We start from the raw sequence: 25,690 nt of genomic DNA, 5'->3' as shown, positions 1-25,690 counted from the left end.
ACTGGCAAGCTTTCAAAGAGGCCACAAGCTAAATAAATAGCCAGCAGCCTATTTCAGTGGCTGCTATATTTAGCTCAAGGAACATTTATTTATAGGCTTGGCAGCCATTCTGAGTCAATAAAAGCCAGAGAGCTGGAAAAAGGACGTTCCTGGGTTTCTCGTTGCAGTAATGGTTTCTGCCGTGCAAACCGCGAGGAACAAGGGGAGAGGCAGCCTCAGCACCAGGGCAGGAGGAGGAAGCTGTGCTAGCTGCACACCCATGGGTGCCTCTGCCAGGGGACAGAGCCTCCACATGCTTGTACTCCCAGCCCCAGCTAAGAGCAGCTCCACCTGGGTTCCCTCCCACCTGGGTTCCCTCCCATCTGGGTGCTGCTGCAGTCCCCTGGCCCAGAGGGAACGTCTCTCTGAAACACGAAGGGATTTCATTGTGCCTGTGGAAGTAGTGACACAAGGTGTCAGCTCTGAGAACTCTGCTGCAGCATCTTCTCATGGGGAGTGAGTTTGGAAAAAGTAATCCAGGGCAAGTAAACTGGGAGGGAGGTGGCCGCAGTGTTCATGTTTCTCTATTAAATAATTGTCCCTTCTTATGTCACACATGGCAACAAGTGATTGAGAGAGAAGGACAAGCAGACAGCCTCTCTGGATCTGCTAGTGCTGTCAGGTGCACAGGAGGCCAAAGCTGCACATTAAGCTTCTACCCCAACAGCAGGTGATGGCAGTAGTTTTGAGAAGCTTTACAAAACACCCAGCAATTGCAGCTGGATAAGGGAAATGAATTTGGAAAAGACATGGGAGTTTATCCTAACCTGTGGAAAGCAGCTGTGAGGATGGATGTCCCTTTGCATATATGTCAATAAGTGCTGAGGCTTTCTGGAGCCAGAACTGCAGGGAGCCTGCTCACGCCTTCTCCTCCCTCCAAAGAAAACCTTCTGCAGGGGCAGCAGGGAAATGCCTCCACCACCTTCCACTTGAGCACAGTCCAGCCAAAATGGGGCTGCTGCTTGGCAGGCGCCAGCTGCCCCCTGAGCACAGCATGGCTCAGTTGGCCATCGGTGAGCAGGGAATATTTATAGGGTTTAACTGTAGTGCACAACAAGTGCGTGGCTACATGCTGCTATTATGTCAGGAGCAAGGTAGGAGCAGAGCACAGCTGGGAAGCAAAATAATAATAATTATAATGATAATAATGGTAATAATAAAAACAACAACAGTATATTTCAATGCAAACACTCCATGTCTTTAGCTCTTTAGCTTGGTGATCTGTACCATTCCCTACATGTGTGTCCCTCCATCTGGAGCAGGACTGGGACAGTCCTTTGCATTAGAAAGAGATGCTTAGGCACCTGACTACAGCTTCAGAGCCCCTAGAGTGGCAGTTTGCAGTCTGAGTGCCTGTGAATGCCCCAATTAATTTTATGCCACTACTCTCTCAGCCATGAACCTTATTTTTGCTTTGAATTAGTCCAGCTGCAGCTTTCAGCTGCTGGCCCCTGTACCTAGACACAGGTCTGGCTGTGCAGCCAGGTCTGTCTGTGTCCAGGTCTTGGCTCTATGTCCAGGTCTCCACCAGCTCTAGGCCCCATCACTGCACCCAAATGTCCACTGCCCTCCCCAAACTCCCAAAGACCCCCATCCTGAGAAGGTCTGACCCTCAAAAACCAAGGCTGACACCAGCTGTTAAAACACCTATTCGGGTATTTATTACAACACATTGTTTCAAAATACAAAAGAAAGGAAAAGAAAGTAGAGGGTAGAAAAGCACTGCTGTTTACAGCCTCTGGTAATAAATAAATAAAGACGAGGCAGGGGCAGGGTGTCTCCCCGGGTCCAATGCCGGCGCTGGCCAAAAGGACAGCGAGGAAGGGAGTGTGGTGGGGCTGGTGGCCAGACTCTCTCTTCCATGCTTGGGAGTCCCCAGGTACACCAGGGTGGGTACAGACCCCCTCTCTGTGTTGTGCTTGCTGAGGAAGAGTCTGATCCTACAGGGATGAGGAAGGGAGAAGAGTCTCAGTCCCAGCATGGTTGGAACCTGCCTGCTCCCTCCCTGTCCACGGCTGTTCCAAAGGCAGGTGAGGTAGGAAGGGTGATGCTGACTGGGACCCCAACAGAGATCTACCAGGGTCCCCCAAGAGAGGGGTGAGACCTGAGCTCTCTCCTCTCCAGTGTGGTCTCAGAGCAACCTTGGAAATGTGTTCAGCACAGCATGATGAGAAGGACCCCAACCCATGACAAAGCAAAGTCATGACAGAGACAAGAAACTGTGCCTGGGCCACTTGGAGAAGGGCAGTGTTAAACCCCGCAAATTAAAATGACTCTTCATGGGGCTGGCGCAGTACAGGGAGTGTTTTGTACCACGGTGCAGATGGGGGTCCTCTTCCCTTCCCCTAATGTCTCCTCCTGCACCTTACAGTTATCTGGAAACCTCCAGGCTGTACAAAGAGCACAGGCAATGGGTGCAAAAAAGCCAGCACCAGCCTCTGTCTGCTCATGACACCACAGTTTTGGTAAGTGTTTGATAAAGACCATACAAAGTCCCATGCTGGGAGCTACTCCCAGCTTGTCTAAATCCCTCCAGGTACCGCAGGCCACTCACATGTCTCCCTGTGGCTCTGCCACTGGGCTTGCTCTAGCACTGTCCATGTGTCTTCCCCAGGCCGCGCTGTTCCTGGCCAGGGGAACTGCCAGCACGAGGAGGACACTGAAGCCCAGGAAGCCCAGGGCATGTGGCAGCAGCCAATGTCCCGGGCTCAGCTGAGCAGGGCAGCTTTGAAAACCAGCTGCAACGCCAGAGCAAGAAGCCCCTATGGGGGAAGGTGCAGCCTGCAGCTGCGGCCAGCTGAAGAAGGTGAGAGGACCACGACCTGGACGAAGCTGATTCCATGAACTGGATGCCTGGCCAATGCTTCTTAAAGCTTTAAGCTTTTGACATTTAATCCTCTGTTGTTGGTGCCAGTGGGTTCCTGCCTCTTGCAAAAATAGGCAGGAACTTGTATGGGGGAGAGGAGCTGCAGGAAGGGAAGGGAAGAGTTAAAAGAGTGGATCTGCCCCGGGTTTGGGTGCCTTTATCTCCTTAGGAAGCACCTCCCTCCAGCTCCTCTGACAAGGGTTTGCCTCCTGAGGCTTGGGGCAGCCGGGAGCTGTGCCGAGTCAGCCACAGCCGGGCTGCGGGGAGCAGAGAGAAGGTGAGATGGGGCCTTGCTTTTATTCACAACAGAGAAACAAAGAGCAACATACAAAGAGTAAGAAGCAAAAAAGTACAGAATCATAACCATAATAATCATAATAATAATCATAAATACTCAACTCTATCATTCATAGATTGCAATGACAACACTGATAGCTTATTATCATTAGTATTAAGAATGGGAGGGGAAAGGGGACAGCAGGAGGGGTTTCCGAGGGGCATTGTCTCCTAAGGGGCAAGATGTAACGGGGATGGACATCCAAAGAAACAAGCAGACAAAGAGAAGGGCTGGGAAAGCAGCAGGGGCTGGGGACGCTGCTGCTGAGGCCAGGGACGAGCCTGCTCTGACCCAAGCCTCTGGCTCAGTGTTGCCAACCTGATCACTGCCCTCCTGCCAGCTTTGCTCAGCCGGGAAGGAGGTGGCTGGGAGGCTCAGCCCTAAGGACAGGCAGAGGCTGGAGGGAAAGGAGCAAAATGTCCTTCCTAGTCTGAAGGAGAGCTGTGATTTGCCCAGTTCTTCATGTGGTGGAAAATGCAGGCCCACTGCACTTTCCACTGCCATCGGACACTCAGCAGCTTTGTTGGTTCCTCTCTTGAAAGAAGAGACCTTTCCTCTCCTCTGCTCACACTTCCACCTCTGTAGGTCACTACAAATGAAACCACCCTCATTAGATCAGCATAGAAAGGTGATTTTCGGTTCCAGTGAGGCTTTGGGATGGGTCAGCTGGCTGTGAAAGCCCATAAAAGACTTGGCTGACAGATGATGTGGAGGATTACCACCCGGCACATCCGTCCTCATGACAACTCACTGCTCTCTGACTCATGGACAAAGTGGTTCATCAGACAGAGTTTGATTTAAAAAAAAAGATAATTGCAAGCCACTTGGAGACCCTGATGGCTTTGGGTCAGGATGTGCAGGAGACATTTGGGCAGGGCTGCTCCATCAAGGCTTATTTCTGGATATAGACTTAAAATATTGTATATATGAGGGTTTCTGATGCACATGCCCAATGTAAAGGAGAGGGATGAATGCAAAGTACATCAAAATAAGGCTGCAGAGGTGGGTCATGAATGTCTACAATCTACTAATCTTAAAATATACTTATCTTTGTTTTGGTTTCAGAGGAGAGAGGAATCCATCGTGTGTAAAACCTCAAACATGTCTCAGAAGCATCCAGCGATGGCAGAGTGTAGATGACAAAAAGCAAACCATGTATCTGCCTCTTTGCAGACTTGCAGGATCTCATTTACAACATGCACCCTCTCCTTCCTGACTTGCTCCATATGCTTTTTTGTGCTTGCAACACACTGTATCATGTAACAGGAGGAATTAGATGGGAGCTTTCTAGTGCATTGTCTCATCTCCCCACCTGGTAGTGCCCACCTGTTGTCCATTCTATTACATCCCTTGGGAAGTCAATTAAGCCTCTCTCCATTGCTCAAAGCTACACCTAACCAGCTCCTGCCAGCAACCTGCCTGGCCTGAGCTCAGTAAGTCTGTGCTGGTACCAACCCTGGAGGACTTCGGGATGGACAGGGACTGAGTGCTACGAGGCAGAGATCAGCAGACAATCACCACTGGCATGCTTGGGAAGAGATGTGGCCACTGAGGAAAGCAGAAGGGCAAGGAGGACCAGAAGTACTCCTTGGACAGGAGGCAGGTGACACTAACACTATGCCCAGTGTGGAGGCACCAGAGGAAGGATGAAGCCTTTTTCTTCTCCCTCCTTGAACTTGACATTGATGCCTATTTAGGATGGCCTGCTGCAAGTGGAGCTCCTGAAAGAGCTGCCTGGCTTGCAAGATGGACCTAAATGCCTTTTGGAGTCTAGAAAGAGAGCTTAGAAAATAGTGTCATCACTGCTTCATGGTGAAAAGAGAGCAATGTTCAGGATGGCAACACTGAGCAGGTCTGAGGTGGCTGCTGGAGGCAATGATGAGTGGTGGGAGGCTTTTGAGGACTGACTATGAGATCTCTCACTCTCATCAAAAATGATGTGGGGAGAGGAGCAGGTGGTCCCTGGCTCTCCAACCACCCCCATCCCTCCCTGCCACACCACAGGGAACCAGTCAGGAGCATGCTGGGGGTCCCCATCATCTCACCAAATAGCTCCATGGAAAACCAGAAAAACTAAAGCCCGAAGAGGGCAAAGGAGTCTCCAGGGAGACTTGCCTCAACTGTGAACACAGAGGTGGTTGAGGAAGACACGAGTTGAAGCCAGCAGCCCCTCCTTGTGTGATTGCAGCTCCTCATGCCTCTGCTTCATGTTCAGTTTTAAACCTGAGATCATTTGGTTTTGTCACGGGTAGTTTGATTTAAAGATAGAAACAAATGACAAGAGGAGGAACAAGGGAAAGGGAGAGAAACCATGTGGACCCAGAAAAGAAAAAAAACAACACTCCAAGGATGACACAGGACACAGACATGCACGAACACAGACCCCTGAGGTATCAGCTTTGCAAACTAGTGCGAGACAAGGGAGAAAGCAAAGACAGCTGCAGGGAGAGATGTGCTTTGCAGTGGAGGCAGCTCAGTGCCTCCAGCTTCAGAAAGCAGCTTCTCAGCAATCCTGACATTGGGGTTTGGGGGCAAGAGCTTCCCACCAGATGGGAGGAAGCAGCCAACAATCTCTGAAAATAAGTCACTTGTGCCCCTCCATGTGCTTGCAGAGCTTCATGTCTGGACAGCTTATCATCCACTGGATGGAAGGGAGCTAGCCTGGAGGGCAACAGGACCGGGGGAGTCCCAGCACCTGCAAACACGCTCCTCCCGAGTTTCTCAGATGTGAAACAAAGGATGTGGGAAGCCAGAAGAACTGCCGCCCCCAAAGGGAAAGTGGTGCCCATACCTTCCAGGCAAGGTAGCGGAGGTGAGAGGAAGCTGAAGGGCTGGGGAAGGCAGGAACGATACCTCCCAACAAGAAATCCCAACTACCACCAGCCTCCCATCCCCTCCCTCTGCTGTGGCAGCTTCCGACGCCTTCCCAATGCAGCTGGAGGTGACATCCTGCAGTGTTCCATCCACTTCAGGGGACTCCCACCCTTCCACCTCCAGCAAGGATGGGCAGCCAAAAGGAGGGGTGTGGAGGAGAAGGGGTATGGCTGGGATTGGGTGACTGCCGGGATGGGGACAATGCCTAGGATGGGATGATGGCTGGGATGGTGTTAATGGATGGGATGGAGATGAGGAGAAACAGAGACCAAGGTGGGAAAAAGAGGCAGCAGCTTCCAGAAGAGTTTTCTGGCTCAGTTTGTGTCCTAAGAAGGTTTTATGGTTTGCTCGTTTACTTGTTCATTTCTAGAAAAAGTGCCCAGAAGAGTCTCCTGTCCCTTTGTTGGTATGCCCAGAGAGAAGTGGGGAAATCTATGTTGTGGACATTAACTATAGAAGGAGCCACAGGCCTCAGATATTGCTTAGAAACTCGTATTTCAGATTTAAATACCATACACAGTAAAAATAGAGCTGAAAGTACCGCCCCACATTGTCTGCAAATCATTGCCAGAATGAACAGCTTCAATAAATTAAAAACAAAACAAAAAAATTGAAATATTATTTACGTCTCAATAAAAATTGCAGTAAAACCATTTACCTTTTCTTTTGTGTGTGTGTTTTCGGGTTTTTTTTTCTTTATATTATATATAATATATATTTATATATGTATAGGGCTGCTCCAGTGCAGCATTTTTAGGATACTTAGCCAGAGAAACAGAGGGGAGCATGCTTAGTGCACCAGGGTGCAGGGAAGGGGCAGCTGTGGTCCCCCTTCCAGGTGCCGGGCCCCAACACCACAGCCAAAACGGCAACCCCTGCCTCTTCCCACTTGAGTTTTAGGCCCAAATTTTGAGTGCAGGTCTCTGAGGGCTGGGAGGGAAAGGACCAGGGTGAGTGCAGGAGGGACACTAAGCATCCGCCGCTATGTTTCCCGACTCTGGAAAGACTTGTCCACCTTCGCTTCGGTTTCAGCGCTTGCGCTCCCGAAAATGCACGCGCAAGTATAAATACACCCCCCGACCCCACCGCCCCCCCTTCCCGCTCCCCCCAGCTTAAATATCCCCCCGCCCCAGCCCCGTCCCAGGTCTCCAGGCACCCCCAGTGAGTGTCAGGACACCTCGATGATCTCCATGCTGCCCGAAAAGCTGGACTGTTTGCTGATTTTGCCCAGCTCTTCCCGAGCCCTGCCCTCGGACATGGTCTCCTCGAATTCCATCTGGCAGCTCCTCCGCTTGAACTGCTTCTCGGCGCCGGCCTCCTCATGCCAGCTGTGCCGCCCGTCCCGTGGCTCGGCGCGCGCCTTGTCCCTCAGTCTGATCTCGCAGCCAGCCGCCACGGTGCCGCAGCCGAATGGCGCAGGGTACGGGCCCGCGCTGGCGAACAGGCCCCCGCCGCCGCCGCCGCCGCTGCCGGAGTCCTTGCCGAAGAACCAGCCAGCCTCGCCCGAGGCAGAGCTGGGGGACTCCAGGTGCACCCCGCTCCAGGCCGCGGTGGCGGTGGCGGGCGCGGCGGGCGGCTGGCCGAGCCGTGGTGGCAGCCCGTCCTCGGCGCCGGGGCTCTTGCGCGTGGCGCAGGTCCCGCCAACGTTGAGGCTGAGCCCGTGGGCCGGCGAGCCCGCCGCGTGCCGGTGCTTCCGCCGCTGCCTCACCTTGGCCTCCAGCAGGAGCTCGGGCCCCGTGGGCCGGTCGGGGCTGTCCGCCCCTGGGGAGAAGGGGCTGAGGCTGCCCGAGCCCGAGGGGCTGTCCAGCTTGCAGAGTTTGGGGGCTTCCCCAGGTCCAGAGGGCCCAGGGGGGTCCTGCCGCAGGCCGGGGGAGTAGGCGGACTTGATGTCCAGGGAGAAGGAGCGTTTCAGACGGTTGGTGTCCTGGATGCGCTCGGAGGAGAGGTGCAAGCCATTGAGCCCCTGCTGCAGGGTGGTGGGTGACAGGACCTTCGGGGTCCCGCCCTGCCGCTCGGGGTCACTGGTGGGGGACGCCGAGCCGGTGCTCCTCGGCACGTCCTCGGCCTTCTCTGAGGTAGGTGTTAGGGGATGCCGGCTGCTCTCAGCCACCTCTGCTGGGTCCTGCTGGGTGTCCCCCTCGCCCCAGTCACCCTTTGACTTGAGGGCCTTGAGGAGCTTCAGGCTCCTCTCGTACTCCAGGAGCTGGCCCAGGAAGTTGAAGTTGGGCGAGATGGATGGGCGACGGTCCTTAACGAACCTGCCGAGAGGCACAGACAGCCCCGTTGATGCTTGGTCCTTCAGTGGGCCACCCCTACTCTCTCAGCCTCTTTAGGGAGAAGAGGCATCATCGAGAACCTCCTGACCAGACCATCCAAAGAAAAGGATCTTGGGGAACCATGGGGCCTTGGGATGCCCCAGGATTAGAGCTGGGATTGCCTCCCCGCTCCCTTTTATCACTCCCAACCATTCCTTGTTGCATGCACTTTATGAGGGGAGCTTTGGTTTGGTTTTACTGGGACCCAGCCAAGGCAAGACAGAGCTTCAAGAAGCCCTGACCCTCTCCTTCTGGGCTCAGCCTGCTTTCCTTCCCCGGAGTGAAGCATACTGGCACAACCCCCCACTACCCTCAGGGGAATACTCACCTGTAAGCATCATCTGATGACATACCCATGGTCTTCATGATGTAGGCGATGGCAATGGTGGCTGACCGGGAGATCCCAGCCAAGCAGTGCACAATCACCTGGCAGCTGGACACCTTAGCTTTGTCTGGAGCATGGCAGAGGAAACAGAGAGAACAGCGAAGGTGAGCAAAATGGTTCTAGCCTCCCTCCCCAGCCCTCAGCCCCTTTGTGTGAGAGCTGCTGGGAGCAAGACCAGGGAGGACAGAAGAATTCAGGTTGTGAAGGCTGAAAATTGGAGAGTCTGCAGCCATAAGAAAAGCTCACCGATGAATTCAATGGACTTGTCCAGCCAGGGAAGCAGCTTCTCACAGTAGTTGTCATTGACAGGAATGCGCATGAAGTGACTATCACAGATGAAATCTGGCTTGGGACAGGAGTTGCTGGCATTTAGGACATAGCTTATCCCGTTCTGTGTCATCAGGTCCTGGTGGGAAAGAAGCCATCAAATGATCAGCTGAGTTCAGCCCGCACCATGTACTCAAGGTCTGTCTCGCCATGCACACTCCCTGTCTTTTCCCATCCCAGCATTTTCTCCTGTGGGTCTCCTAGTGCTGCCTTGGCCTAGCTGATGATAATACAGCAGAGACCAGCTGAAAAGCTTGTGTCAATTTAGATGACACAGGTTTGAACCTCAGTAGATCTTTATTTTGGTCCAAGTAAAGTGATCAAGGCCAAGGACACCTGGAAAGGGGTCCCAGAGGGGAATACCCAATAACCCCAGTATGAGAGGAATAGGACAATACAAGAAAGAAAATTGGCAAAAACTCTGTCTGAAAGCTGTAAAAGTATCAGCTGAGGGAGAAAGGAGACATCTCATCAAAGAGCGGAGTGAGTCACTGGTAGCACCCTACATTGACCAGTGTGGCCAGAAGATGCTCTATCCACAGGCTACAGAGTGAGGTTAAGGGTGGAGGCTTTGTGTGGGCAATGCTTCTCTTCTACAGCACGTGACCATATTGTGGGGATGGCAGAAAACACAGTTCTAAAACATGAACAAAACCCTCCAAGGAGGTGGGGAGGGAAGGAAACCATTAACTTCCCCATCTGGCATTGACTCCTCAGGATTTTGGCCCCAGGATTTCAGCCCTGGCTCTCCAGTGACCAGTTCCTGCCCTTCCAGCGGGAAGGATGGAGCCAGTCCAGCTCCCAGACTCACATTCCTGTAATTTTTTTCTTTAATTTCCTTCTACTCCCTGTACATAATTTTTCTCTCCCTCCTTTCTGTCTCCAGCTCCAGTCTGGTGTCACGATCCCTCTCCTTCCTTGCATCTCCTCCATGGACAAAGATGCCTGGCTGACTCCCTCATGGCTGCAGTAGGGAGATGCTTGGCAGTACTTTTAACTGCAATTCCTCTTTCTTTCTTCTCATCATTACTTTTCCTTTAAACAAAATTCCTTCCCTGTGTGACATCACAGCATAGCCTTTCTGGCACCTTTTAAAGGGCACTGTGTGGGAAGGAGAGGAATCCTTAATAACTTCACCCCTCTGCATGACTGGGGTCCCCAGTGGGACGGGGAAGATGTGTCCCCTCGACAGGGCTGTACCTTGTTCAGGACATCCTTCTGGGAGCCCAGGTAGAGATGTGGCAGGATGCGTGTGGGGCCAACGTTGGCCACAGGCAAGCATGGCTGGGAGATGCTCATCGGCAGGATGGCAGCTGGCTTCCCCTCACAGAGCCCTGGGAAGCAGGATGAGAAGGTGGCAAAGCCTCCTGTGGAGAAAACAGGGACATTGAGCTTGGAGCAGCAAGGCCAAGATCATCAGTACCTGGCACCCCGAGGCCCAGGCTGGGGACAAAGTGGTGATAACCCTGCAGCCCTGGAGCCTCCAGGAGCAACAAGCCACCAGCCACCACTGACCAGTGCACATACATTGTGATGGCTGTGACAGGCACATGGAGAAAGGAATGGAGAACCAGCTCTGATGTTTCCCTGTCACAGCTGGGTATTAATGCACGTGTGAGGCATCCCACACCCTCTCCAATGAAGTTGGCTCTTCTCAACTTTAGCTGAACAGCAGGAAGAGACAGTCCTTTTCTTGGCTCCCGCCTATTCTGAGGACAGGGCCACCTTTTGATAGCAAAATTCATCAGGATAAGGATGACGACAACGAATCCCACTGAGATGCAAAGCTCCTGGGGTGTGGGAGGTCAGCCCAAACCTTCTGCTCTGGCTACACTAACACATCACGATTTCTGAGAGACAGCCCCTCTGCCCAGCCCTGCCAAGCCAATGACATCTGCTACATCATACTGGTATAATGGTACTTGCAGGCCACTGCTCTTCTTCATGCTATGACCTTGCTGAATGTGATAGCAAGCAGTGTCCAGTTTAGTGCACCAAGCTGCTGGGAAGTCACACTCAGCTTGAGCATCTTGAAGCCCAGCGTTGAAAGAAAACCCCCAGCTGAGGCTGCAGTAGCTGGCAGCCAGAGCTACTGTCACAGTGTCTGTCATGGTCAAAAGCCTGAGAGCCTGTCCTGAAAGCTTGAGCAGGGCTGCAAGCCTTGCCCTGCTTGCACAGTGGGCAGCAAGGGGAGCTGGAAAACCCCAGGTGCTGTTGCATGTCCTGCACAGTTCCATAAGACCACTGGTGATCCTGATTTGCTCTCACTTGCTGATCCCGTACGCCAGGGTACAGCCAGGTCTGGCTAGCAGTGGCCTAATTTCACTCCCCTCCAGCTGAGGACAGCTGGGTGGCAGCTTCATGCAATGGAGAGGAGATTGAGTCATAGCTGCCTCAAGTCTCCCTTGAGGTTTTCCCAGTTATGTGAATGAGCAGATGCAGCTTGACATCAGCCAAAGGGCAGAGCAGACTTGGGGGCTTGACCGCCTTTGACTGTCAAAGGGACCAGGATGCTCCCACAAGATCCTTTTGAAAGCCCAAGTCTCTAGACTGAGCACCATGAGAATCCCTGGCCCATCTCCACAGCTAAACAAGACTTTTTAATGAGCCAGTCCCTCTCCCCTTTGGAAGCAAGGCAGCCTTGGCATATTCTCAATTTACCTTCTCCAGCATTTGGGCAACATTTCTGCTGATCCTCCTGGAGCACCCTTCTGGCTGCTGATGTGGCACCCACGCTCCAGAGAGGCATGACTGGTGCTGCAGACAACCTATCTGACATCTTTGTGAGATGAAGGTGATGGAGAAGCCAAAGCAGTGCACAAAACCATGCTCATACCACTTGGGAACATCCAAGGTCCTCCACCACACTCCACCTCAGCACCTCCTGGTGTCAGTGCCCACTGGCCTAAGGGGATGGTGTTCTCCAAGAAACCTCTTTCCTCCTCACTCTTATGTTTTCCTGTCTGGCAGCTAACACATCTCCCAGCTTCAAAACCCAGTCAAGACAGGAGGGGTAGAGTTAAAGCACCTTATCTTTTCCAGTACTTCCTTTTCTCTGGCTCCCTCCAAAATGACATCACCTCTCAACTGGGATATTAAATCAGAGCAAAAGCAGGAGGGCCAGCACAGGTGCAGCATAGCTCTGGTTACTGCTCATCCCTGCACTGTGTCCCCGTTGCCAAGGACTGTCCATCACTAGCCAGAGCTCTGCACGGACACATGCGACCTCCCCGCTTTGTCTCGTGCTGATGCCTAGGGGATGCTGGGGCAGAAACCCCCTGGGAAGTGTTTCCTTCAGCTATCCCTAGAGAAGCCTGCAGCATTTGAGTGGGGCACACATCTGACCCTGGGCTGGTGTGAAACAACGCGGGAATTTTTGTGAAGGAACACGGCGCATTTTTAGGGAGCAGGGTGCACACAAATGCAGCCTCAGGGATCAGTGCCTGCTCTGGTCCATAGGTGGCCAGCCTCTTGCACTCACTCACATTCATCAGGAGCTGCCCAGGGCAGTGGATGGGTTTGTATGACTCTTCAAGGTGATCTCATAGTTCAAGCAGGTCAGGGCATGCTGCTCTCTCCCCGTTGCCCGCCCCCAGCACACTCAGCTGGCAGCAGATCCTCTGCCAGCCCTGCCTGGGGAAGTCCAGGCAGGAGCTAAGGAGGGCTGTGAAGCAGGCAGGGATGTTTGTTGAGTGGCAGCAGCACCCTCAGCTGCAGTGCCTACCAGGGCAGGCGGCCACAACTGGAGGATGCTGGCACCTGAAATGATGTCCATAGCTCACCTCATTTGTCCTAAGCAAAACCTCAACTCTGTGTCTGGGAGTCCAGGCATGCTCCCAACCCACCTGTCCTCATCTCCCCCATACTTGCAGCTGCTGAGGGCAGCCTGGGCTTGGGGGAAACCCTAGAGATGGGGCCGGGTACTTGACACCATCCCAACATGGAAGCGGCACTCACCCCACCCTGCAGCGGCTGCTCCAGCATGCCTTTCATTTTTTGAAAGCGAAGCAGCTCTTTAAACAATCCCAAAGGCAGTGAGTGTCCCTGGCTGGGCTCCAACTGATACCTGGGCTTTCCTCCCCTCTATGCCCCAGGCCACGAATCCCAGATTTTGCTGGGAGAGAGCAGCAGAGCCCAGTGATGTGAGGAGCCAGGGTAGCTGCAGTTCTAGCCTTTCCTCTTTTATTCGCAGTGCTGGTGCCAGGAGCACCATTTCTCTTGGCACGTGTGGAATTTAGCTCAGGAAGGATTTGTATTTGTCATGGAGTGGGTGTCTGGGGATCTCTGGTTTCTTCTGGATGCTCCCCTACACTGGTGAGGGCTTGCTGGGGAGGAGCTGGTTCTTGTGTCACAGCCTAGTGAGCTGCTCAGGGCTCCAATAGGAAGGGTTCTCAAAACCATTCTCTGGAAAAAAGTGTCTGCCTGCCTACTGTAATTACCTGAGGCAGAAATGGTGCCCAGGAAGAGAAGTGGGAACTGAAAGGGAAGGGAACCAGAACAAAAGTGGGGATGCTTTCACTGCAGCTGCTGAAAATGGAGGAAAGAGGAGCCAAGAACCAGCACCAGACAGGTTCTAGGAGGCCTAGGAAGTGAAAATCACCCTCCTGGAAGTGAAAATCACACGGAGGCACAGGGTGTTGCAGCAGCTTAGTGCCAGAATAGTGCAACAACAGAGACCTCTTATCTCCTCCGAGGCTTCACTCACATAGTGCTGACCACCCTTCCACCTCCTGCTGTGCCCTGCAGAGACCTCTGTGGGCCAGCCCCCAGCCCTGCTCTGCATGGCCCTTCTGTCAAACAGAGGACAGAGGAAAACAACACAACTTCTCCCCATCCCCGTCTTTGCCAGGCCCTCCCCTCTGTGCACTTTCCAGCTGAACAGCTATGATAACCTCCCAGTGAAACTGGATTTTGAGAACAGATGCTGCAAAAGGAAGGTAAACAGCCCTGGGAATCCTCCTCAAGTCTGTCCATCAAGCCAGAGGGAAGATGCCAGCAGCATCTTTGAACAGGCTGCTGTGGTACCTGCACTGCTGCAACTGTTGGGAGCCGTGTGACTCCTCCCCTCCAGCAGCAAACTGCACAGTGAGGTTGCAGTCCCTGCACCAGTGTCTGTCTACGGCCCTGAGACAGCTGTAACCAAAACGAACAAAAACACAAACACGGAAAGAGATTACAAGATGTAAGGACAGGAATGTTGCGCTGCTGAGCTGGGACTCTGACACAGCTGGAGAACCCTCCACTGCCCTGGCTGTCACCATCAGGTGGTCTCTGGGGACATCCCAGTCACAGCTGGGTCACTGACAACATTGCAAGTAAAAATCTGTCGCTTGTGAATTGCGCTGTGCTCTTCTCTGCCAAGACTGGGCAGCAGTGGTGGTGCAGAGAAGGTGACAAAGGAGGTGACGAAGTCCTGGCTAAGGACAGGGATGTGGTGTGGCATTATTTTCCTTCTGGTGCTAAGCCTCAACTTTAGGGATTTACAATCCATTAAGCTGCATGAGATGTTAACAGAGACGCTGCGGAGGATAAAAGGAAGGTGTGGGACACATAAAGCTGGATATCCCAGCTCCTGGTTGTTCTCTGTGTCCCTCCCTGCACTGAGACCTTCTTTCTAGGCTGGAGGTGTAAAGTGGAGCTGGGACTTGAAAAGCCTCTCACACCTTGCTCTGCTGGATGCACTCTGTGCATTCATCTCCAGCCTCACCTCCTTTTTCAGAGGCCTCTGAAACAACCCAACAGCTCTGGCCTTGATGCTGTGCCCTGCTGACTGTAAGAAGCTGTGAAAGGGCTGCCCAGGGCACCTGCCTCACCCCAAAACTGCTCTTCAAGAGAGCCACATGCCTCTTGAACACCCCCAGCCCCATGAATCTCATAGAAGCTCCCCACAAGACACACAGAACAGCATGTCCTGTTCAGCAGCCTCCCCTGTGCATTGCAGGCTCAAAGGTCCCCACCAAGAAACAGGGAAGAGGTGACATGTCACGCTGCTGTGCCAGCGGTTTGTGGCAGCAAGGAGGAGGAGATCCAGAGCTGGAAATCCTCCCTGGGCCAGCAGCTGCCACACCCCACTGCTCACCCCCAGCTCTCACACCGGAAGCTAGAAGGAGACCTACAGGGGCATTAAAAATGTGTTTTAAAGCCCACCCTCATCGCTGCAATAATGAGAGTTAGAGAGCAGCAGCCGGAGCTGTTCAGAGACCGGCTCCCCAAGCAGCTGCCAGAGGTTTTTGCGGCAGGCCACAGCCCCACCAATGAGCTTTGTGCCTGCGCTTGTGCTGGAGACCCTCTGCCCTGCTGAAGCTCCTGGCAGCTGAGGGGGCTGAGAGAGGCCAGGCTCCGGCCGGCTCTCATTAAAATGCCTGCGGTGGCTGGGAGCTGCTGCCAGGGCGGCACGTGGCAAGGAGCAGCGGGGCATGCAAGCGAGCACGCGCCTCGGCTTGCTGCTGGAGCAGCCGCCACGCCGGCATGGCTCCCGCACTGCTGCGTTGTCTTGGAGGCCACGATGGTGCCTGGATACCCCCTCTTCATCAGCCCAGCCCCTTGGGGGACATGCTGCTCCCAGCACTCCGACCCATCCATCCCTAGGTGTTTAAAGCACCTTGCTGAACTGAGGTACAGCAGGAGATGGTAAGAGCTAGGGGGACCTGCAAAACCCCAGCCCTCACCTGCATCATGTTCAGCCTTCTTATGACAGTGAGCCTGAGTGCTTGGTCGAGCATCTCTGCCGCAGGTTGAATTGAAGGACAGAAAATGGAGGGGCCTGGCAAGCTGCACATCAACCCCCAGAGCCGCTGGGAAAATCCCTCTTTGCAAAACGCCATCTCCCTGACTCTCGTGCTGGGTGGGAGCCTGTTGGTGCCGGCAGCTAAGGGCGGCACGATGAAACACTGCTTACTGCCACCCTTACTCACCGTGCTCCAGGGAGCTCCGGGGCTTTGTCAGCATTTCCTGCTGCCTGGGACGTGCCTGAATTTTCCCCCTGCCTCCATCCTCACTGTTTCCCCGGTACTGTAGTCCCCTTTGATTTTGCCCATCCCTCCCAGCAATGCCTGATGTGGACACAACACGTTTGCTTGCGCATCCTTCCCACAAGACTGGTGAAATCCTGGTGCTGCAGCCTGCCCAGCTTGCCCTCTCCTGGCTGATGCTCTTTTATGTCCTCCCATCTCAGTGCACTGGAGAAAGATGTCCGGTTTTCAACCAGACTCTTTTTCCACTCCCCTACTCCCCTGACCAGGTTTCACCATCCCCTCATTTGGCACAAGATTTCATCACCCCACTGTTGGCTCTTTTTTTTTTTTTTTTTTTTTCCCCAGGCAGTGGGGACGAGAAAGCCGATGAATCAGCCCTATTATGGATTCATGAGCATTCCCTGTCTCCCCAACGGTCACCCCAAACAGCCTCTGTCCATCTGCTGCTATAGTGCCCTGCCGCCTCCCAACCTGTGCCAGCCTCCCATGCCCTGCAGGCTGCTCCCATTCTCCCAAAGAAACAGAAAACATCTTTAAAAAAAGGAAAAGCAGCAGAAAGGAAGCCCTCCACCTACACAACCATGGACACACTCCTCGAGCTGTTGAGCTTGATTTTCCTCTGGTGACTCTGCCTGCTTTGGACCAGCCTTACTCGTTCTAAGTAAAGAAAAATGTGTCATTTCCAGGAGTGACTTATTACTAATGACACCATCACTGGGTTATGTACTTCATGCCACAAAAACCTGTCAAGCACTTTTAGCAGCCTCCCATTTTAAGTGGTGATGGAGGGGAAGTCGCTTGATTCAACCCTTCGGTAATCTAGGTCATCCCAGGCTCGGCAGATTTTTAAGCTGCTCCAGTTAATGTCCCCTTCCTCCGCGCGCCCTTTGCCCTGACACTGGGGAGTGGAAACATTGCAAATCCCCTTTCTGAAAGAAATCACCCAAGATGGGCAGGCAGGGCAGCGCTGGTGAAGCGAAATGGCTCCGGCGGGCAGCTGCCTGGGCGCGGGCAGCAGCGCAGCGCTCGGAGCCGATGGTCCCTTGTTCTCCCCGTCTCCCCGCCGTCCTCGCCCGTCCTTGCCCCGCGCACTCTCCTCTGCCCGGTGTCTCCCTGCCCCCCTCCCTCAACCCGGCGTCCGAGGGCGCAGAGATGCTGGAGGCAGATCCTCCTGGCTCCCGAAGCTTTCCTCCTTCCCTTCTCCGCTCCGTCCGCGCCCTCGCCAAGCTTGCCTGGACGGCGAAGGCTTCGGGGGAGTCCGGAGCCGTGCCCGCAGCCAGACAGTCTCACCGGACCGCGCAGCGGGTGGCAGGGCTGCCCAGCGCCGGGGCCGCTGCAGATGCCTCTGCCCGCTGCAGGCAGCCGCTCACCTGCCTGAAGGAGCTGCCCTCTCCGTGCAGCTCCTGTCCCAGCCCGGCCGCCTCCGCCAGCGCCGCGCACATCGCCCCTAGCTGGGCACCGGCCACCGCTCCGCTCCGCTCCCCTCCGCACGCTCCCCGCTCGCTTCCATCTGCCCGCGCTCTTTGTATCGCCAGCACCGCGCTCCGCTCCCCGCCGGCCACTCGGCAAAGGCGATCTCCGGCCCCCGGGCAAAGCAGGGCTCCGGCGGCGCAGCCCCCTCTTCCCGCTCCGTCCCCATCGGAAGGAAAGGCGCCGGGCCGGCTGACAAACCTCTCTTGTCCCTGCTCTCCTTCATCCTCCGCACCCTTATTTTCAGCTTCATCTGCCCCTCGCGCATGTCTGTCCAGAACTGGTCCTCGGAGGGAGCAATCATTACATCCACGGGCATCCAGGCAGCTGGGCTGCGGCTCGCGGGGGCACCTCGCACCGTCGCCAAACAACAGCTGGCGGGCAAACAAAATACTAAAAAAAACCAAAAAAAAAAAAGCGCCCCTGCGGCAGAGCAACGCCAGCCTCCCCCCGGCTCCAGCCTTCAGGCTGAAAAAATAAAAGCCATTAAAAAAAAGCCGAGCGGGGTAAGGGGGCTCGGCGTAGCCCCCTTTCCCCGGCCGCCCCCCTCTTCGCCGCCCGCTGCAGCCCGAGTGAGCTCAGCCCGGGAGCAGCCGCCCCATCCGCCGCCGCGCTCGCTGCGCGCCCGTACCGCGCTCATAGCTAACGGGTCAGGCATGCGGCCGCATTCCTTACTCAGCACACAGACACGCAGCACAACGCCGGGCTGACATATGCTCCGCTCCCTGCTTAAAGGCGCAACCGCGATTTTCTCGCCTGCCCAAAGCCCCCCGCAGCGAGCGGCCGCGGCGGGAGACGGATCGCTGCACCACGCCGGCTTTGGCCCCGCGCAGTTATTATGGGCACGGCAACGTGGTGTGGGAGGAAGCTCATGCCCACACCTCATTTTAGCACCTGCCGGGGCGGTGTGCGATCAAACCCCCACAACGAAGGGGGGATGCAGCACCGCCCCCCACCCCGGCTCCCTGCTGCTTCTCGTACCGTGAAGGGACCACGCGGCTGCACCCCCTCCTCGCAGCGGCTCCCGGCGGGACCAACGTGCATCCCCTGGGCGATGTTTAACTCTGAACCCCAGCACCAGGAAGGGCAATGCCGTGATCTCAGTTTCCCAAGAGGGAAACTGAGCCACAAAAGATTAAATAACTTCTCCCGGGCTCTCTGCTGCAGGGCAGAGCTGGGGACGAGACAGCAGGTCCCTAATAACCAGCTCATCTTGTCCCTTAATATCGCCACTAAGAGCACCGCCCAGGAGGATGCTCATCCTGGAGGGTCCAGTGGAGCTGGAGATGAATGGGTCCCCACAGCTGGCAGGAAAGGGGGCTGCTGGCACTGGGCTGCTCACACCTGTGCATGGCCATGTCAGATGGAGTTATCTGCCTGGTCCCAGCAAAGCAGGGCCGTGGTCTGGAGGAGATGCACCCTCTGCCAAAGCCTTCTCACGTGCAAAACTCCAGCAAGAGGGGACATGTAGGAATGGCCTTTTGGCCTTTCCTGGTCTCACTGGGGGGTCTATCCATCTCTAGTGGCTTCTGAAGCAGGTGGGGAATGATGTATTTTCTTCTTTGCATTTGTTCTAGGGAAGAAAATTACTTGTCCCCCGCTTCCCACCCGCAGGACTCCTTAATACATCTCCACACAGCTCCTTACGAGTTTATTGGTCTGAGCCCAGGCCTCCAGAAAATCATTCAGGATTATAGTAAGCGGGGGAGAGAAGGGGGGGCATGTATTGTGCCTTTGAAAATCTGAAGCTTTATGGGCTGAAAAACCCCAGGCTGAGCCATATGTGAGTGACTTCAGTGTTTTTCCTTTGAATGACATCACATGAGATGAGGTCATTGGCATTAACTAAGTGCTGTCTCCTCCCCCCCACCCCGAGCGGAGCCAGCCTCCTAACGAGCCTTGTTGTTGTAACAAATATGGTTTGATTATTATCAGATGTGGGTCAGAGGTTGGATAAAATTCAAAGCGTGCTCCAACTAGGCTGGAAGAGAGAAGCAGTCTTCCCCCACAAGCCATGCTAGGGAAGTGACTACCACAGCAGGTCCCCAGGGCAATGTGGTCCCCCACATTTGCCACCATTGTCACTACAAGGGAGGGTGCATGATGCTGTTGGCCAGTGCCAACGCCTGCCAGGGATGGGGATCCCTCCGTGTCCCACTGCCAGTGCACCAGCAGTGCTCTCCCCGTGCTGGTGGGTCATCCAGCTGTGACCTGCTCTGGTGGCTGTGGGTCTACGGGGGGGAACCTAGTCACTCTACTGCGGTCACTGGGTCATGCAGGGGCAGTGGGCAAGGGGGATGCTGCAGGAAGCATGTGGTAAATTAGAGGGTGCAATATTCAACTTGCCCCTGACCCAGAGATGCACAAACAAAATTTGCCTTTCCTCACTGCCTTCTGGTTGTCCATCTCCCTTAGGCTTCCAAGAGCCCTGGGCACAAGTTATTTTGGTCATGCCAGGGTCCTCAGGATGTGTTTGGACTGAGATTTCAGTTCAGGGCTCCTGGGAGCACCAGGTGGGAAGCTGGGGATGACACCATCAAGTAGACCTGAAGGCAGGGGGCTCACCAGTGTCCCATACCTCTTTGATCCTCAGCAAAAGACAAGTGAGCACAGATAGCCAGCAGCCCCCTTCCTCCACCAGTGTGAAGTCCAGCCACACCGAGATACCACCTGCAGCCACCATTCCCCAGGAAGCATCCTCCTCTCTGCTCTCTCCCCATTTTCTTCACCTTTTTGCCAAAACCAGTACAGGGGTTGGCACCTGAGGCAGGGGGCAGCTGGCAAGCAGAAAGATAAAAGGCAACATCCATAGTGCAGAAATACATTCCATGTATCAGCTGCTGCCCTTTGTCCCTTTTTCCCAGGTGCTCCTCCTGGCCAGGATGTCACTCATCCTGCCTCCAGCCCCTATTTAGCAGACAAGAGATGCATCCCTCAGAGAGAGATGCTCAGCCTTGTCAGCCTCACTTCACTCTCGTTGCCACAGCACTCCCTGGAAAAACATCTGCTGCAATGGGTTGGAGAGACTCATGCAATCCTCCTGCAATAGCAGGGAGCAGGATGAGTCCCTGTCCAGCACCTACATACCCTGTCAGGACAGTGCCTACGGCCTGGCACAAGCCCAGCTGGGCAGGGCCAGCAGTTCCTCTCTCCACCCAGCACTGGGACCTGGTAATAATTGCCAGTGACGACCTTTTGCAAGCATGCAGCACAGGCCCAGGGAAAAGGGGGAGGCGGATGAGGGGAGGCAGATTTCTCAAAAGGAAGGAAACTGTAACTGGGCAGTGGATCCTGCCCATCAGGATCTCTTACTGGGGAAGTTGCCTTCCCCCCATTGACCTTCCAGAAATGAGAAATGAAATTACACAGCAGTTTTCTAAGGCATAGCAACCAGAGGGCTGCTCTTCCCTAAGCCCCTTCTCCTCTGTCCCACTCTGCCTTTGACCCTTTTGCTTGCCTTTTCTGGGTCCAATGGTTAAAAACACGGCCAGAGGGGGAGGGGAAGCTCCTCAGGGTAATTATAGAATCGGGAAAACAAGTTGTCTGACGACAGCGTTGCTAAACAGGGAGGTTTAGAGCATAGGTCTGGAATACAATCAGCCTTGCACATACGTGACCTGGCTTAACCCCTCCCAGGGATGCAGTCACTGCTCCCGCCGGGGCTGAAAGCCTCCCAGGCATCTCCTGGTTGTGGTTCAGAGTGAGAAGGGGGCACCTTACTCTGCCTCTGTGCCTTGGACTGAGGGGACTGGGAACACTCCCTAGGCACCCGCCAGGCTGGGTGTCTGAATTTGGATGCCAGCACCCACTGAAGAGCGGATAGAAGGCAAAAAACCACAGTCCTGCCCTGGCTAAAGTGGTCCCAGATGGCTTTGCTGTAGGAAAGGAAGCAACTCCTCTAGGGATGTTCTGCATGAGAGGAAGGGATTCAGAGAGTTACCTGTAAAAATCACAAACTCTGCTATTCCCATTTGATTTTTTAAAAATGCCTTTCCCTCTAGGCTGCTATGAGCATACTACCTCACCACAGGAAAACATCACCACAGGTAATCTCCATGCACCTCACCACCTACAGCCTTAAAACAACTGGATGTAAGTCCCTGCACAGCCCTTCTTACAGTCCTGACTATCATTTGGGCAATTTTAGATGAAGAACAACCAGAATCCCCATTCACATTATTTACAAAGCTGGTTCTCCAAAACCCCCAAATCTGGGAAAAGCAAGAAACTGAGAGTCCTATGGGAGCTTTTTTCCTGTCTCTTTCCACTCCCATACTCTCCTCTTGCCAGCCAAGCATCTGCTTCTTTGGGTTCATCACAGTATGCTTTGGGATGGAGATGGCCACACATGGACAGAGGTGCTTGCAGGAGGTTCAGGGACAGTAATTAGACTTGAAGGAAAATCTTGTAGGTACATCTGATGGATTCGTGCCAGTAAGTCCCCAAGAGCTCTTAGACATTACAGCCTGAGGGTACTTGAAATAGCCCCAATGCTTGACCAACAAGGGCACTTTCAGGCCCACGTACTGAGCAGAGGCTCTGCTGGAGTCAGGGGACAAAACCCACCAGCTAGTGTATTCTGCACAGGCTATGTCTCCAGCAGACACACTCACAGCCCGAACTCAACAGGTGAAATCGTGGTGCTGTGCAGAAGGGGGGATGAGGAACGTGACCATCAAATGGCCAGCCACACGCAGGTCCTGCCTCCCCACTCCCATCAGACAGCTTGTGACTGCTGAACCCTGAGATTCACCCACATGGTTAGAGCATTGTGCTAATGCCACCCACGGCTGTGGGTCTGAGGGTTTGATTTCTGTATGGGTCATTCACTTAAGAGCTGGACTTGATGATCCTTGTGGATCCCTTCCAGCTCAGAATATTCTGTGATTCTGTGACCAAAGTGTGGGTAATTGGGGTATTTTCTTTCTAAGGTTTTAGCTCCTTCTTTTTCTTACATTGAGTTTGTAAAGACACCTCAATCCTGGTTCTAGATCTAGATCTAGATCTAGATAAGCTTTGATCTTCTGCATATGCCATGACAAGCTTTGGATGCACATGCTGTCACTCCAGCCTCTGAGACTTGGACTGAAGGCAAGCCCCCTCTGCTCTGCCCTGCCTCTGCTCTGCTTTCACACCTGCCTAGCTTGGCTTTTTTCATTCATCTTCTCTTTTCCTCCAGAGCAGCTCCAGCCCAATATGATCCAAGAGGAGCAGGCAGCAAAGGAGATGTGTGGCTGGCATGTGGCTTCTCACCAACATGACACAGGAAAGCATTATGGACTTTTCAGCCAAAGATTAAAAAAAAATGTTTTTCCTTTCCTTATTTCATTCTTTTTTCCTTTTATTCTTTTAATTAAAATCATCTATCTCTGAGTCCTTGTGTCTAAAATAATTCCAGCCAGTGCCTCAGTGCTAAACCCACTCATGCCTGGGCAGCCCAAGTCAGCTCCTGCAATGGAAATCCCCTTTCATTTTTTCGCTGCTTCTTTTCGCCTATGGCAAAGTCACCTGTCTTTGGTAGATTCCCCCAAAATCCCCGGAATCTCAGCCCCCACCCAGACCACTGCAGCCATGCAATTCCAGCTCTCTGGAGCCGTGCTGGATGGCCGTGGCACTGCCGGGCTGCAAGGAGCTGGGTCCTGGCCAGCCTGCTCACTGAGGAGGATGGCGAGTGAAGGGCTGGGAGGGATTTGTCGCTGATGATATTGTTACATTCTTTCCGAATCCTGGGAGTAAACAGACGCTCCAAATTTAGAAAGAACAGGACTGGAAAATTTAAACATTCCTTGAAGAATTGGTACAAAAGCGGGGGGAGGGGGGCGCTGAGGATGATCTCACAGGCGCTCCCGAGCCAGATGAAAAGCTCATGACTCGAGTTCAGAACGCGATTGAGGGGCCTGTTTCAGGTCGGAGCACGATATGGCAGCGGTGAGGCTCCCCCAGAAGATGGAACTGCAGCCAGAAGAGCCTCTGTCCTGCAAGGGGGGGTCCCAAGCCCCACCACTGCTGGCTACACTGGTTTTATCTCCAGCTGGCACAAGGCTTCCAGCACGGGAAAGAGGAGCTGGTGCTCAGCCTCAGGACCAGGCAGGGACAGGATGGGTGACTGAGCATCATGTGGACAAACCTCCCAAGCCCCCAGCTGTCGCTTTTAGCCACTGAAGAGGAGTAAAAGAAAATCTCCACATGCAGCTGGACAAATGGAGAGGAGCTGGTGAAGCTCAGCACCCACCAGCTCAGCACCGCACAGGGCTCTGGACAGGCTCCAATGCCAGAGCTGGCACATGGGAGCTGTCAGGGAGCAATGGAGCCAGACTGCTGCTGCTTCATAAGCAGATAATGCCTCTTAATAAAGACCAAGCGGGTGATTGCAAAGGGGAAGAATAAGGGAGGAAAAATATAGCAAAGTTAAAAAAAAAAAGGGGGGGCAAAAAAGGCAGGAAAAAAAAAAGCAAAAAAGCAAGGGTTTGTGCTGAAGTAAACAAAGGTTAAAGAACAGTCAGGCTCCTGCAGGAATAGCAGAGCTGGGCTGGGAGGGAGGGGGCATTACGTAATGCAGGAAAAATGTTGGCTCCATTCAGTTTTCCACCACTTCATGTGATGTCAGGAAAACCATATAAATCAACAGTCTTTCTGCTCCCACGGATGGAGGGCAGCAAGCAGCACTATTTATACTTACACAATTAAAAAAAAAAAAAAAAAAGAAAAAAAAAAAAGAAGAAGAAGAGAAGCTGATGATTTCCAAGACTGGGAATAATTGACTCAGATTCTTCCCTGCCAGCCACTGGAATCGCTGCTGCTGGGCTGTTAACCCTTGAGGAGTCTCTGGCACCAGTCCTGCCACTCTCAGCTCCCCTGTCCTCACCCATCAGCCTCCATCTGCTGCTTCAAGGGTCAGGAGGTCACTGGCCTGGAGGTGAGCAAGGACAGCCAAGCCTGGTGTTTGCATGAGATGGGGACACGGAGGCACAGACCATGACATCTGCTGGGGCTGAGAGAGCTGGGCAGCACAGAGGGCTGTGCAGGGCTGCCACACTGAACTGGGGACCCTCAGGACAGCTTCCCTGGGATAATGGCATCCACTGAGGCACGGGCCGAGATTTCAGCAGTCCTTGCCAACCCACTGGGATCACAAGGCCTTCTCCAAGGAGAGCTCAGGCACCTCTTCTGAGACACCAAATGGGTTGGGGCAGGACAAGGTGCTTGAGGCCGGAGTGGACAGACTGAGGGGTTAAACCCCACAAGGGCAAGGGTTTAGAACCAGGCCCACTCACACATCCTGCCCCAGACCCCCCAAGCACTCCAGAGCTGTCTCTACACCAGCCCATTGCTGCCCACGCTGCAGGCAGGAGGGAGCTGTGGCTGTCAGCAAACGTGCCCAGCCTCCCCTGGATGCTCTGCACAGCCATTCCAGACATGATTTCCATGTGAAACACCGCCGCCATGACCCAGTGTTCTACATTTCAGCTCCAGTTTTTTTCCACCTGCTGGTGGCCCGTGTTCCACATCAGGCTGAGGCCCTGCTGTGCTTTTAATTTGGGAGGCTTGAGCTTTGCCTGGTGCTTAGCACACCCGCACTCTTGCTAGGGCTCTGGGCTCCTGCAGCCCAGCAGGATGGAGATGGTCATCCTGATGGATGGAGGAGGTGTGTGCCCAAGTAGGGGACAGCAGGTTTGGTGGCAGGGCTTTGGTGGTGGTGTGCTGATGGCTGAGGGGGTGGCATGCTGCTGGGGCATGCTGTGCATGCAGCTGGGGGACACTGGGACTACGAGGCTCCCCCAGGCCTCCACCTGCCTTAAGGCAGGAAAAGGCTCCGGGGTTTTCAGGGCTGCCTCACACAGCCCTGGAGGCTGCAGGAGGACTCGGTGTGAGGGGCAGGGGTCCGCAGCCAGTGTACAGCACTGCTCCTCAGCCAGCCCTGGGAAAGCAGCACGGGGCTCGGGGGTGCCAGGGTCACACCACCCAGGCTATTTCCTGACCCATCCCCGTGACTAAGCAGGTTCCTTCCCAGATGCAAGCGAATCCACCTCTTCCTTCTCCTGCACCACACGCCAAGCTGTGCCCTAGTTTATGCCACGGTGACCTTGGAACCGCAGGCACAGC

At 54.1% G+C, this 25,690-nt stretch overlaps 1 protein-coding gene across 4 annotated transcripts in view; it reads right to left on the bottom strand.

Moving 5' to 3' along the window:
* Positions 1-1,677: 1,677 nt before the first annotated feature.
* Positions 1,678-25,690, bottom strand: part of DUSP8 (dual specificity phosphatase 8) — a 46,039-nt gene continuing 22,026 nt past the window's right edge. For 2 of the 4 annotated variants that reach the window (XM_014892672.2, XM_014892673.2), the window contains 4 exons: positions 10,344-10,510; positions 9,063-9,222; positions 8,760-8,883; positions 1,678-8,374 (listed from right to left, as the gene is read on the bottom strand). In XM_014892672.2, coding sequence (XP_014748158.2) covers positions 7,285-8,374; positions 8,760-8,883; positions 9,063-9,222; positions 10,344-10,510 — 1,541 coding nt within the window. In that variant the 3' untranslated portion in view covers positions 1,678-7,284. Of the gene's footprint in view, positions 8,375-8,759; positions 8,884-9,062; positions 9,223-10,343; positions 10,511-17,788; positions 17,981-18,262; positions 18,316-25,690 lie in introns of those variants that run through there. The other 2 variants (XM_088166679.1, XM_088166681.1) reach the window with 2 other exon arrangements.

The sequence above is a fragment of the Sturnus vulgaris genome, chromosome 6 (genome assembly GCF_052056855.1).
Source record: "Sturnus vulgaris isolate bStuVul1 chromosome 6, bStuVul1.hap1, whole genome shotgun sequence".
In the NCBI taxonomy this organism is placed as follows: Eukaryota; Metazoa; Chordata; class Aves; order Passeriformes; family Sturnidae; genus Sturnus; species Sturnus vulgaris.
Note: the sequence above shows the minus strand (reverse complement) of the source record. Positions and strands in the feature narration are given on the sequence as shown.